Consider the following 14783-nt stretch of genomic DNA (forward strand, 5'->3'; position numbering starts at 1 on the left):
TAAACAAATAGAAAGCAACCACTTGCTTTTAAATTATTTATACTTTTAAATTTTTAAAATATTTACCTTTTGGACGTTTTGTCCTGATGGAGTCAGAAGATTTTAAAGCAGGACTGAAACCCTCAGGATTTTCTGCAATTACTCTGAAGATGTAATCACATCCTTCAAGAAGATTCTGCACACAGTAAGCTGTAAGTTTTGGTCCAATTCTACCTGCAGTAAGCCATGTTGATCTACTCTTATCAAGGCGTTCAACAACATATCCTGTAAGTGCTAGACCACCAGTGTCCGTTGGAGGTTTCCAAGATATCACAGCTGAATCAGCAGTGACATCAGAAACAATCAGAGGACCTTCAGGAGTTGAAGGTACACCTGTTAAATGATAAACAGAAATTATTGTAATATTCCCAAACTTGGAACATAATATTCATAAAGACTTCTAAAAATTTTATAAAAATTGCTTTCTATTCCCATTACTGTATTTATTTACTAATCACACTCTCTCCACATAAGTTTTTATTTTTACATCTGCTTCCTTAACAAAATATCTCTCTATTATAAAAGTGCTTAATGAATAAAGCACACTGGTAGAGTGTCAGCTCATAATCAATGATCATATCAGAAAGAAAAGATGGAGTAATATTACCATTTTTAACTTTATATCTTTAGTAATATTTTTACAACTTCAGTAATTTAAAACTTTTTCTATAGCAAAAACTTTATTAAAAATTTCTTTGATATTATCATACACAGTTTTAATTGATGAAAGAAAAATAAAAGAACAACGATGTGAAAACCGATAGCACTCAGTGAAGAACTAAAAGGAAAAGCAGTTCCTGTGTTAAATTAGAGATTTTTTAAATGGCATCTTCCATTGCTTCACAAATTTATACATTATAATAATAACCATTAAACACACTGGATAATATAAAGTATAAGGACAAGAATTCCATATTTTGAGGCAACTACAGATTATATGTATAATGTATTCTTCAGAAATATGACATAATCAGCATCTTGAGAGGCTTAAGGGTTACACTGTTTCATTCTATGCTTTATTTTGCTCTTGGATTGCAAAAGTTTAATCCCTGAAATACAGTGTAATATAGTAGTCACAAGCTCAAAAGATACAATACAATATTGTGGACTTATAAATGTAATTTCTATGCATCAGTGTCCCATCTCCTGGTTGTTGAATACTTCAAGTAGAATCTATTTTTGACTCATAATATAGTAATCTCTTCACTAAATGTGACTGATTTTTGTTATTGTTTTTAAGCAGGTGCTACCTGATACATACAACACAACGTTTAAAAGCTGTTATAATTCTTCTTAGAACTATTCCCCATCTATCCATTTTAGTAGGAAGTATTTTAAAAGAAAACTATCAGATATTACAAAACTTACTGAATGGACTCTTTGGAATAACAGCATCTGATATCAAAGGATCAGATTTTCCAACAGAATTTACTGTAGAGATTCTGAAGAAATATTCTTGATTTTCCTTCAATGATTGTGCACAATAACTTGTGGTAGTTGATGGTACTTTAGCAATTGTAGTCCAAGAGGATTTCCAGCTTTCCCTTTTATCTATGATATATGAAATAATAGGAGAACCACCATCGTGTTCACTGGGTTTCCATGAAAGAGTCAAATATGTTCTTTGAATATCACTGAAAACAACTGGTCCAATTGGTGGGGATGGTTTTTCTGAAAAAGATAAATTAATTAATCAAGTTCCAATTATACAGATTCACAGCAATAACTGACAACATCTGTTGATTTGATTTATTTCTATTGGTTCATGGCATTCAAAATAATTTCACTAATTAATATTAAATTGCTTCTAAGAAAAAAAATAACAAAATTTTAAGCAATTTGAAATAAGTACAAATCTGAACAAATTTCCTGGAAAAAGTTTTAATAAAATTCAATCTTCACTTCTTTTAATATTTGTATTTATATTAGGATTATATAATAATACAAAGAAAGTAACTGAACAATTGAATATTACATACCAGCTTCCTTTTGAGGTACAATAGCAGATGTAATTTCTGCACGTTCTCCGGTACCAACTTTATTCTGGGCTGAGACAGCGAAAAAGTAAGGAACACCAGTTTTTAAGAAATCAGCTTTGTAATATTCTTCACCAAATTTGGTTGTTGCAATCTTGTTCCATTTTGTAGATCCTTCTTCACGCATTTCTATAATATAATTTGTAATTTTGGATCTTCCATCCTCTTTTGGTGGTTTCCAGTCCATGACAACATAATCTAATCCCACTCTTGTTGTTCTTAAGTCAACAGGACTTCCAGGTACAACTATTAAATTAAACAAAATAAAAATAATGAAATAACAAAAAGACTTAAATTGTTATTTATGAAATAATAAACCAGAATATTAAAAATATATATTTCTTTTATTGAAACAATAAAGTAACATTTTAGAAATAAGCTAATTTTTAATTATAATAATTTACTTTCAAAATTAAGAATAGAAATGAATATATACCTATATTTTTGTGAGGTTGTACAGGTTCTGCTGACTCTAATGGCTGACTTACTCCTTCTTCATTAAATGCAGAAATTCTGAAATAATATTCGGTGTCATCTCTAAGGTCAAAAACAGTTAATTTGGTTGTTTTACCATCAGTTTCACCAACTTTGACCCATGTAGGTCGAGTTTTAGCTCTCATTTCAATGACATAGCCAAGCAATGGAGACCCTCCATCTGATCTTGGTGGATTCCAAACAACATCACAGAACCTATCTGATACATTATCATATACCACTGGTCCCAGTGGAGATGTTGGTTTACCTAAAATATCAAGAAAAATTATTTTTAAAAATTATAAAAAAAATAATGAGAAAATTGATAGAAATAAATGTACAAAATTGAACATTATAGAATATTTCAAATAGTGAAAACCTACCAAATGGACTTTTGATCTTAGTTGTTAAATCAGTAACAAGAGGATCACTGTTACCAACTCTATTGACAGCAGTTACTCGGAAATCATATTCAGTGTCTTCAGTCAAGTCTTTCATATTATAAGATGTTATATTTGCAGATACGCGATCAATTTGACTCCAGAATGATCGAATAGACTCTTTCTTTTCAAGTATATAACCTGTAAGAGGTGAGCCACCATCATCTTCAGGAGCGTTCCAGCTTATACTGGCAGAGTTTCTGAGGACATCAAATACTTTGATAGGACCTCTTGGTATGGATGGAATAGCTGAATAAATAAATATGAGAAAGAAACCATAAATATTAATATAAAGTTAAAAAATATATATAAACAAGAACAGAAAGATGGAAAAACTATTTTGTACTATACTACATTTCTGATATTATTTTGCTTAAAAACATATATCTACATGAAAAACATACTTTAATGAATTTTAAGCTTATAAAATTATGAACTACTTAATATATGCAATTTTAATTATGTTCTTGAAATTAAATAAGAAAAAAATATACCTAAAGGTCGTTTTGGTGTAACTGCATGATCAGCATCACATGGTTTGCTCAAGCCTACTGAATTTTCAGCACAGACAGAGAAATAGTAATTAACATTTTCTCGCAGAGCTTTTACAGTGTATGTATGTTCGTATGCACTGACTGAAGTTATTTTCTCTCGGTCTTCATATATGTCAAAACGTTTATAAATTATGTAGTTGGTAATCTTAGATCCACCATCTGAAATAGGTGGTCTCCATTCTAAAACTGCAAAATCTGGTCCTATTTTGGTAGCTCTTAAGTGAATAGGAGGCTCTGGGATATCTGAAATTGAAAAGAAGTAATAGTGAATTAACAAGAAAAATATACATTTATTTATGTCTAATAAACTCTTTGTCTATTTCTTTCTTTCTCTCTCTCCATATGCCCACACATATATACATATATTTATGAACATACATTTTATACAAGCACATATATTCATACGTGTATATATATATATATATATATATATATATATGCACACACACAGATATAGCCCTTTGACTTGTCAGAGCTTATCAAACTTGTTAAACTATCCAAGCCATGTCAGTATGGAAGCCAGATACTAAATGATGATGATCATCATCATCATTATCATTATTTAACGTCCGCTTTCCATGCTGGCATGGCTTGGATGGTTTGACTGAGGGCTGGCAAGCTGGGAGGCTGCACCAGGCTCCGATCTGATCTAGCAAGGTTTCTACAGCTGGATGCCCTTCCTAATGCCAACCACTCTGAGAGTGTAGTGGGTGCTTTTTACGTTCCACCAGCATGTGAATCAGTCAGGTGGCACTGGAATCGACCATGCTCAAATGGTGTCTTTTATGTGCCACTGGCATGGGTGCCAGTCAGGCGACACTGGAATTGGTCATGCTCAAATGGAGCTTTTTTACATGTTACCAGCACAGGTGCCAGTCAGACAGCACTGGCATCAGCCATGCTCGAATGGTGCTTTTTACATGCCACTGGCACAGAAGCCAGTCAGGTGACACTGGTATTGGCCATGCTCAGATGGTACTCTGTACGTGTCACCGGGACGGGTGCCAGTCAGGCAGCACCAGCATTGATGATGATAATTTTTTTAGATGAATTATTTTGATAGAATCTAATTAAAAACTTACAGATATTTTTAGTAGTTTTTGTTGTATCATATGTTTCCAGTGGTTGACTTTTCCCTTCAGAATTGAGAGCAGTGACTCTGAAGAAATATTCGGTATCTTCATTTAGGTCATGAACAGTGAAAGAAGTGGATTTGGAATCGACTGAACCAGCTTTCGACCAGGAAGAACGAGTTGAAGCTTTGTATTCAATAAGATAAGATGTGATAGGTTTTCCTCCATCTTTTTCAGATGGCTTCCATGAAAGATCAATGGATTTGTATGTGACATTTTGTGTCGTTAATGGTCCAACTGGTCGAGATGGTACATCTGAAAATGAAAACAAATATCAGAATGAGAAAATGAATTTTAAAAATTTATGTGAATTTGGAAATAAAATGCTTAGAAAATAATTATTTTATTAATAAATAAATATATTAAACTTTATTCTTGGTTAATGTTTACAATTTGATTTCATTTATTCAAAGTAAATATATTGGTATTAACACATATACATATACTTATGTTCATATACATATTTATATGCATGCACACACAAATAATAGAGTAACTTTATTAACTTTATATGAACTGAAAAGTCATAAAAATGAAATCAATAAAACAAAGGTGAACTAAAATATTATCAGAAATCAAATAGTACAAGTATTCCTTTTGTTATGAAAGCATTGCATTCCTGAAAAGTTTGGTGCAACATATAATTTTCTAACATGTAATCCATTTTTTCATTGGCTTCCATATTATACAGCATGGGAAAATAGGTTTCATGTCTGTGCTGATGCCACATTAAAAGCACTTGTGCCAGCACCATCTACAAAACACTCAGTATACTCTGTAAAGTGGTTGGTGTCAGGCAACCCATCCAGATATAGAAACCATACCAAAACATGACGACTGGAGCCTGGTGCAGCCTTCCAGCTAGCCAGCTTCTGTCAAGCTGCCCAACCCATGCCAGCATAGAAAACAGATGTTTGATGATGATGATGATAATGGTATGATGATGATGATGATGATGATGATGATAATGATTATAATGCTGGCAGAATCGTTAGCACACCGGGCGAAATGCTTAGTGGTATTTCGTCTGCTGTTACACTCTGAGTTCAAATTCTGCCGAGGTCAACTTTGCCGTTCATCCTTTCGGGGTTGATTAAATAAGTACCAGTTATGCACTGGGGTCGATGTAATCGACTTAACCCCTTTGTCTGTCTTTGTTTGTCCCCTCTATGTTTAGCCCCTTGTGGGTAATAAAGAAATTGATAATGATTATGATAATGATGCTATGGAATTCCACATCATGGCAATATTTTCAAGAATGCAATGATTCTGTAATGCAGGAGTCACTTGTATTTGATTTATTAAAAAAAGTAACAATAAAATAATTTAGATTTCAGCATGGGGCTATAAAAAGCTTTCAGTCACTCTAATATTTTAGATTTTTATACTTACCAAATGGACTCTTAACAAGAGTTGCTTCTTTAGTGTCCAAAGGTTCACTGCTTCCTATTTTGTTTTCAGCATAAACTCTAAAGTAATATTCTGTTTTCTCATGGAGATTTTTTATTTGATACTCATTTGTTCCTTCTCTCACTTTTTCAACTTTAGACCAGTATTTGTTGGAAGAAGCTCGTTTTTCAATAACATAACCTGTTATAGGAGAGCCACCATCATCACTAGATGGTTTCCACTTGATGCAGACTGAATCTTGTTGAATGTTGGTAACAAGAAGAGGACCAGTTGGTTTTGATGGTACAACTGTATAACAAAATTATAGATAGTATTGAGCAACTATTTTAACAATGAACTCATCTTTAATTCAAACATTTTATGATTGACAGACAAAATTTATATGGAAATATAAGGAAATACAGGATAAAAATCAATTTTGTTTTATCAAAATGAATAATTGTTTTTAATTATTTAATTATCATGATTTAATTTTCAATTTATACGAAATTGCTACGAAACCAATTTTTGAAATGAATATAAGCAAAAACTTAAAATCTCAACAAATGTATTTTTGAAACATTAAAGGAAATATTAGAATTGAGAATATAATACTAACGGAGTCCTTTCTTTGTTGTCACAGAGATTTCGGTGTCAGCTTTGTTACTAGCACCAATCTTATTCAATGCACAAATATTGAAGTAATAGTCCATGTTTTCATCAAGTTTTGTTATACGGCAGCTTGTATCATAAGAGTCAAGTGATGTGACTGTGGTCCAGTTGCCTGGTTTCTGTGGTGACATTTGCACAACATATCCTGTAATGGGTGTTCCACCATCAACTGCTGGTGCAGACCATTCCAATTCAACAAAGTTTTCTCCAACTCTTGATGCTCTGAAATTGGCAGGCTTTTCTGGAGGAGCTTTTAAAAAGAGAAAAGAAATGTAATGAATATTTGTCATACATCAAATGAAAATGTTTAAGAAAGAGGATTTTTGGCTTCAAGGATATTTTTAGTCAATCAAATTTATAACCTTAATAGGAAAAGTCATGCATGTCAATGAAAAGTTTTTTTTTGAAAAGACAAAGGAGGGAACTCTGAAATTTAAATGAACTAAAAATTAAATGATGGTATGCAGTGCAGACAAAATCTGATATTTGGTAAACATGATGATGATTCTAGACATGTTTCAGTCATATACCTCCTCAGCAAACCATAATCTAACACAAACCACAGAATCATTTCAACTGATTACCATTTCTTCTGACTTGCAATATTAAGTATATAAGACAAGACTTAACTCTATATTTTTCATCCAGAAGGCTCCTTTCAGAAACTTTCCAATGATACTTTAAATAAACTGAACATTAATATTATGAAAATAACTAAATACTAATTTGTTGAAATCCAGCCTCTCCCAGTGTAGCAAAAATAAACAGAGGTAAGATGATAATGCTAATGATGATATTTCTCTGGCAAGCACTCAGCATACACTGTAAAGTGGTTGGCATTAAGAAGAGCATCCAGCCATAGAAATCAAGCCAAATCAGACTGGAACCTGGTGGATATCAGCATGGAAAACAAACGTTGAAGATAATGATGATACACACACACACACACACACACACACACACACACACAACAAGTATATTGTTCAAGTGTTTTCAGCTATAATTTTTTCTGTTACATTTTAAAGGGATATATTTAAGGGTCAGTTTAATTGGTGGTATTGTATTGTATTGCTCTCCAACCCATACCGACATAGGAGAAGAAGATATGACTCAAATGCTGCTGCTGCCAATGATAATGGTATATAAATCCTTTCATAAAAATTAGTGTCATCTAATCTAAAAAATATTTTACTTTAGGTGTGTCTATTAGAAGATTCTGTGAAATTCTGATAATTTTCTATTCTTGTTCTCTTTAAGGTAATTTACATATATGGTATTATATAGTAATGGCTTGGAAAATAAATAAGAATGATAAGAGAGTATTTACTTAGTTCCCTCATTGGTTTGACAACATCAGTTGAAACAAGAGGCAAACTTCGTCCTTCAGCATTGACAGCAACCACACGGAAGAAATATTCCAGTGATTCAATCAAATCTGTGGCTTTGAATGAAGTTGTCTTAGGTGGCACCCTGCCAGCAGTTGACCATGTTGTTCTTGTAGCAGTCCTGTATTCAACAATATATTCTTTGAGTTCACATCCACCATCACTGAGAGGTGGCTTCCATTCTAATTCAGCTGAATCTTTAGTAATGTTGCTTATAATCAATGGACCCTCAGGAACAGATGGAACATCTAAAAAGAAATTAAATATAAATACAGTGTTAATATTTCAAATAGATTCAGTAAGAATATTTTTAATCATCTCTTTTAATATCAGCCCACCCGTGTCCTATGATAGAAACTTTTGGTTTTAAAGTGATCTAAAATAAAACCTTCCTTTAAAATTTCATGTTAATTTATCTTCCAGACACCAGATTTCAAAATTAATTGCAACTAAAGTCAATGTATTTCAACAAGAAATATGGTAACAAAAAAAGGGTTAATAAATAAGTGTAGTTTCTAACTTGATATTTTATCACACTTTTATTTATGATTAAATTAATTAAAAATTAAAATAAAGAGAAAAATACAAAAACCTTTATCAAGAATTCTGATAATAATACTCACTGAATGGGCTCTTTGCTGTAGTAGCTGCTTCCGTTTCTAATGGTTGACTCTGTCCAAGCATATTCTCAGCAATGACTCTGAATAGATATTCATTTTTCTCATATAGATTAGTGCAGCACACTTCTAATGTACTTGCTTCAACTTTTTCAACTCTCGACCAAATTAATGATTTAGGAGTTTTCTTTTCAACTTGGTAGAACATAACTGGAGAACCACCATCATCCTGAGGTGGTTTCCATCTTAGACTGATTGAAGTGCGCTGTACGTCAACAATTTCAATGGGTCCAGTAGGCATTGAAGGAACAGCTGAAAGATAAGAGTAGTCTATTTTCAAACAAGTCAATAATAAAGATATCGTAATTATTATTGCAAAGATGTTTTTTTTATAGATATAAAAAATGATTATTTTATTTCTTCAGTGAGTGTAGAAGCCTGCTCCACTTTTGTTTTTAGAGTGGTCAATACATCACACTGTTTGGCTGAACATTGCCTCTGAGCCATGAATGAATTTAGCAAATGTAAGAATGTAGACTAAGTTTCTGATGGAACGTCATCGTGATCTGACTGCATGCCTGCATTCTCTACACTTCTCTAAATGCTAAAAACAGTAATAAAAAAAAAAACTAATCCTGCTGAATACTCTTCCTTCTACTTCTCTAACATTCATAGACTCCAATCTAACCTAAATCTCATTACAAACATTGAAATTTAGTTCTAAACCAAAATTTGACACACATATATATATATCTTTGCTTTGTCTCCATATATCTTAAGGAGCTTATCATGTTTTTGTTTTCACTTCCATGAAACTTTATGTAACACGAGGAGCTAAGGCAACCTGTTAATATATATATATATATATCAATGATTTTAATGCTACTATATTTAAAAAGCTGACTTAAGTTGATCTATGAAGGATTCAATTCTCAATAAAATACTTACTTGCTTCACGTTGAGTGATAACAGAACCAACGGTTTCACATGGTTTTCCCATACCAGCTTTATTTTCAGCTGAGACAGAGAAGTAATAACCAACATTCTTTTCCAGATTAGTTACTTTGAATGATGTATCTAAACCTTCAACAACCATCAGACGTTCCCATTCATCCTTCTTGTCTTTTCGCTTTTTAACAGTATATTTCAGAATCTTAGAACCACCATCACTCTTTGGTGGTCTCCATTCAAGGCAGACATAATTTTCACCAATTTGGCTAGCTCTTACATTAACTGGTGGTCCAGGTACATCTATAAGGCAAAATGAAAATAATTTTTATTTATTTGTAAATCAATAAAAATATAAATATTAAGAACTTTCTATAAACCATTTTGCATTCAATTTAATTTCAGAAACAATTACGTCATAATTTTATCATATTAGCAATTAATTGCTCATGAATTTTCAGGTAATATTTCAATTATGTAGACATCCATCGTAAATTTAGAAATATATCATATTTACTCATGTATAAATCATACAATTTTATATTTGATTTTAACTGAAAAAACTAGGGTGCAATCTATGCAGAGAGCAAAGTTATAAGTTTAAGGGAAAAATTTTGTACCAAGATTTATTACTAAATTAGGGGTATGACTCATAAGTAAATACAGTGAATGTGGTATTCTATTTTTGAACAATTTTAGTTAAAAGTCAACAAATAAAGACAGACAAGAAAGAATTTTCAATCCTTAAACTATAACTTACGTATTTCTCGAGAAGGTATTGTTGCTTCAGTTGTCTCTAAAGGTGGACTCTGTCCTTCTTCATTGACAGCAATGACACGGAAGTAATATTCAGTTCCTTCAGCTAATCCAAGAACTCTATAAACATTAACATTAGCTTCAACTTCTGCAGCATTTAACCAACTAGGTCGGGTTGCAGATTTGTATTCAATAATATATTTGGTAATTGGACTGCCACCATCAGAATCAGGTGCTTTCCATTCAAGATCAACATAGTCATAAGATATTTTAACGACTTCAAGGGGACCCTTAGGACGTCCTGGAGGACCTGTAAGTAAAATTTTTTTAAATAAGTAGTAAGAAAATCTCTATAGTGGTTCAACTAGAACTGTATATGAATCTATTTTATTTCATGGAGTCTTCTGTTCAATACTAAAACATCTAAAATTATAATAATTTAGAGTCTCATCAAAATACTTAAAGATAAAATGTAATTATAACTTCATGCTCAATAGATTTATAGTTAACATGGAAATAAAAGTATATGCTGAGTTCCTTTTGACTAAATTGATGGACTTGGTCAAGAGACTAATCCTAGATGATTTAGATAATATTAATTTAATAATTATCTTTATCTAGCTGAGAAATCGCAAGCATTTCAATTTTAGAAATAAATTTCTAACATTATGATGAACAGTCAACCATAAAATATAATCAGACTCACTTAAGCTATTTCTAGATGGAAAAACATATCCATATACACAAAATATTTCTAAAAAAGGAATATATATATTCATAAAAATTTATATTCATGAAAGCTTTTTAAATTCTTACAGAAATCTATAGGGTTAAAAAAAGACTTTCTAGTAGTGTCTTCCTAAACAATAAGTAATGAATTTAAGGGTAATTTGGCAACTAATAAATTAATATAATGCAGCTGATATAAATTTCAGTTTATATTTGAACAAGATAAGTTTAATAGCAAAATAATAACCATATAAAATTGATGTAAGAGTTTTAATATACTCACCGAATGGACTCTTGGCCATTGTTGATGCATCTGAAATCAGTGGTTCACTGTAGCCTATTTTATTTACAGCAGAAATTCTGTAATCATATTCAGTGTTTGCTCTTAAATTCTGGATATTAAAGGATGTAACAGTGGCAGGCAGTTGCTGAACCTTATTCCAGTACTGACGCTTACTTTCTTTTTGTTCGATGAGATAACCTGTCAGAGGAGATCCTCCATCATCTTCTGGGTGTTTCCATGAAATATTCATTGAAGTTTTCATGATATCAGTTACTTTGATAGGTCCTCTTGGACTTGATGGTTTTTCTAGAGAAATAAATATTAAAACAAATTTCTTATGGTAATAAAATATTATGTGATTACTTATTTAAAAAATATTTAACAAAATGACTGAATAATTAAATATATAGTCACAGGCATGGCTGAGTAGTTAAGATATTCACTTTGAAACCACATGGTTTCAGGTTCAATACCACTTAATGGCATCTTGGGCAAGTGTTTTCCTCTCTAGTTTTGAGATTACTAATGCCTTATGAATGAAATTTGGTAAACAAAAACAATACAAAGGCCTGTTTTACATGTGTATGTATGTTGGATTCCATGTGATTTTGCATTGACATTGCTTGGGCAATGTTTAAGCTTTGATAGTTTGACATGAATTAAAATACCCTTAAAAAAATAAAGGCAGGTGTCAGGAAGAGTGTACAGTCATAGAAAACTATCTCAAGAAGTCCCATTCAACCCATGCCAGTATGGACTTAAAAATAGACTCAAAAACGAATGTCATGATTATGATTACAATGATGACGATGAGATATATAATATATAAATCACTTACGTGGCTGTCTCATTGGGCATACAGCATGATCTGCATCAGCTGGTTTGCTAAGACCAACTTTATTCTCAGCACATATAGAGAAGTAGTAATTAACATTTTGTCTGAGATTTTTCAATGTGCAAGATAATTCATGAGAAGTGACTGATGTCATTTTTGTGCGCTCATCATCCAATGATTCTCGTTTCAGTATCACATAACCAGTAATCCTAGAACCTCCATCATCAATTGGTGGCTTCCATTCCATAACAGCAAAGTCAGCACCAATTTTCGTAGCACGGAAGTAAATAGGTTGACCAGGAAGATCTGCAAGACAATTTATTTGTAATTATTTAGTCTATGTAGTTGTAGTAAAGTCATAATGGAAAGAAAAGAAAATTGAAATAAAGAAATTGAATGATAAAAAGAAATTTTTATTTTTTTCCAAACTTACTAATTTTCTTGATAGGTTTTGTTGATTCATCAGATTCCAAAGGTGGACTCTGACCTTCATCATTGACAGCTGTTACTCTAAACATGTAATCTGTGTCTTCCATCAAGTTGTTTGCAGTAAATGTAGTTGTCTTTCCATCTACTGTACCAGCTTTAGACCAGAAAGTTCTAGAAAGTACTCTGTATTCAATGATATAACTTGTAACAGGCTTTCCACCATCTTTCTGTGGTGGTTTCCAGGCCATGTCAACTGAGTTGTGGGTGACATCTTTAATTTCCAAAGGTCCAGTTGGACGAGATGGCACATCTAGAAAACATAAGAGAATATGATTATTTCATGTATGAAATAATTTGGTGAGTTTTATATTAAAAAAACAAAATGCTAGACATGAAACTATAAAAAAAAAACGTATGTTATTAATTAATATAATCATAGGAAATTTCAGTGTTCTCTCATAATTATGTCTGGATCATCAGTTATTGGAAAATTGGAAGTGTGTCAGTAAATGTAGAAGCATACTCACTGAATGGACTTTTAGCCATAGTGGAATCTTGTGTTTCAAGAGGTTCACTCTGTCCGACTTTGTTCTCAGCAATTACTCTGAAATGGTACTCAGCATGGTCATGGAGATTTCGAACATATAGTTCTGTTGTGTCAGCATCTACTTTGGTTACCTTTGACCAAAATTTGCTTGATGTTGGACGTTTCTCAACAATATAACAAAGAATTGGTGATCCACCATCATCTTTTGGTGGTTTCCATTTGATTGCAATAGAATCTCGTTGAACATCAGTTACAACAAGACTAGTTGGACGAGCAGGTACAACTAAAGAAGGTAAGAAAAACAGAATTTTGAAGAAATATGAACATAGTTTAGTCCAAAATTGAAAGTAATTCAGAAGTATTTTTTATCAAAATTATGTAATGAAAATTTATCTCAATATAAGAGTAAAATAATACAATGAACATAACTAATTTGATTTCTATTATTGCAGATTATTATGACTTTTGTAGAAAATTAAATGCAAGTATAACATCACTAAATCAAAATCTTTCTCTTACACAATAAATATTCAACTGTTGATCCCTATCAAATAATTGTTCAGTCACATGGTCATGATAGTTGCTACAACCAATTTTCTGTTTTAAACTCATATTGATATAGCCTTTCCAATGTTGTCAGTATGGTGACTCAGTTTGTGGCACAAAAATGTTATTGCTTTACAAACATTTATGCAAACTTTGATTATTTTCTTTCTTTTCTCAAAATATGTAAGTTCTTTTTACTTTGTTATCATTCACTGATATCACACTAGATATTCTAATTTTTCACCTGCATTAATCAAAGGTTTTGCAAACTTTTATCTCATTTATCGATATAGTTTTCCTAAAGGTATAACAAGCCACTGAGTAATAATAATTCTTCTATTATTTGTAGCACATACAAATGCAAATTATATTCTTTGAGGTTATCTTCTACAAAAGAATCAACAAGTTTATTTGTTTTTCTGCTTCATTACATTTCAGTAATTATTCATTATTTTGTAAATAACACATAATATTTATTTCTAAACTGGCACAAAAATTTTAAAATAAAAAGAAAACTACTTACGCAATCCTTTCATGGTTGTTACTGGTTTACTTGTTTCAACTGGTTCACTGACACCAATTTTGTTTTCAGCACATACACCAAAGTAATAATTCATATCTTCCAGAAGATCAGTAATGCATAAGTTTGTATCATATGCACTGAGTAAGGCTACACGTTTCCAATCATCAGGGCTATGTTGAGACAAATAGACTACATAGCATTCTATAGCACTTCCACCATCAGACTTTGGTGGATCCCATTTTATTTCAACAAAATCTTCTCCAATTCTTGTGGCTCTTAAATCAACTGGAGGTAGTGGGCAGCCTAGGAAAAATCGAAGTACTTATGAATATTTATTTCATCAAGTTTAATAAGGATATGAAAAAGTATTAATTGTTCTTTATTAAATATAATGTTATAAATTTATAGAAAACAACTTTGGACATTTTGACTTCTTTAGTTCTTAAAA

General features: G+C 31.7%; 1 protein-coding gene across 1 annotated transcript in view; it reads right to left on the minus strand.

Moving 5' to 3' along the window:
* LOC106877301 (uncharacterized) overlaps nucleotides 1-14783 on the minus strand; it is a 449889-nt gene that overhangs the window by 35770 nt on the left and 399336 nt on the right. The window contains exons 244-261 of the mRNA XM_089338059.1: nucleotides 14336-14638; nucleotides 13247-13549; nucleotides 12724-13029; nucleotides 12294-12596; nucleotides 11456-11761; nucleotides 10448-10753; nucleotides 9688-9990; nucleotides 8746-9051; nucleotides 8065-8370; nucleotides 6685-6987; nucleotides 6069-6374; nucleotides 4626-4931; nucleotides 3484-3786; nucleotides 2933-3238; nucleotides 2512-2817; nucleotides 2019-2321; nucleotides 1408-1710; nucleotides 67-372 (exon numbers count right to left, since the gene is read on the minus strand). Of these exons, the coding sequence (XP_089194185.1) occupies nucleotides 67-372; nucleotides 1408-1710; nucleotides 2019-2321; nucleotides 2512-2817; nucleotides 2933-3238; nucleotides 3484-3786; nucleotides 4626-4931; nucleotides 6069-6374; nucleotides 6685-6987; nucleotides 8065-8370; nucleotides 8746-9051; nucleotides 9688-9990; nucleotides 10448-10753; nucleotides 11456-11761; nucleotides 12294-12596; nucleotides 12724-13029; nucleotides 13247-13549; nucleotides 14336-14638 (5484 nt within the window). The remainder of the gene's footprint in view (nucleotides 1-66; nucleotides 373-1407; nucleotides 1711-2018; nucleotides 2322-2511; nucleotides 2818-2932; nucleotides 3239-3483; nucleotides 3787-4625; nucleotides 4932-6068; nucleotides 6375-6684; nucleotides 6988-8064; nucleotides 8371-8745; nucleotides 9052-9687; nucleotides 9991-10447; nucleotides 10754-11455; nucleotides 11762-12293; nucleotides 12597-12723; nucleotides 13030-13246; nucleotides 13550-14335; nucleotides 14639-14783) is intronic.

This window comes from Octopus bimaculoides, chromosome 2 (genome assembly GCF_046866305.1).
Source record: "Octopus bimaculoides isolate indiv1 chromosome 2, ASM4686630v1, whole genome shotgun sequence".
NCBI lineage: Eukaryota > Metazoa > Mollusca > Cephalopoda > Octopoda > Octopodidae > Octopus > Octopus bimaculoides.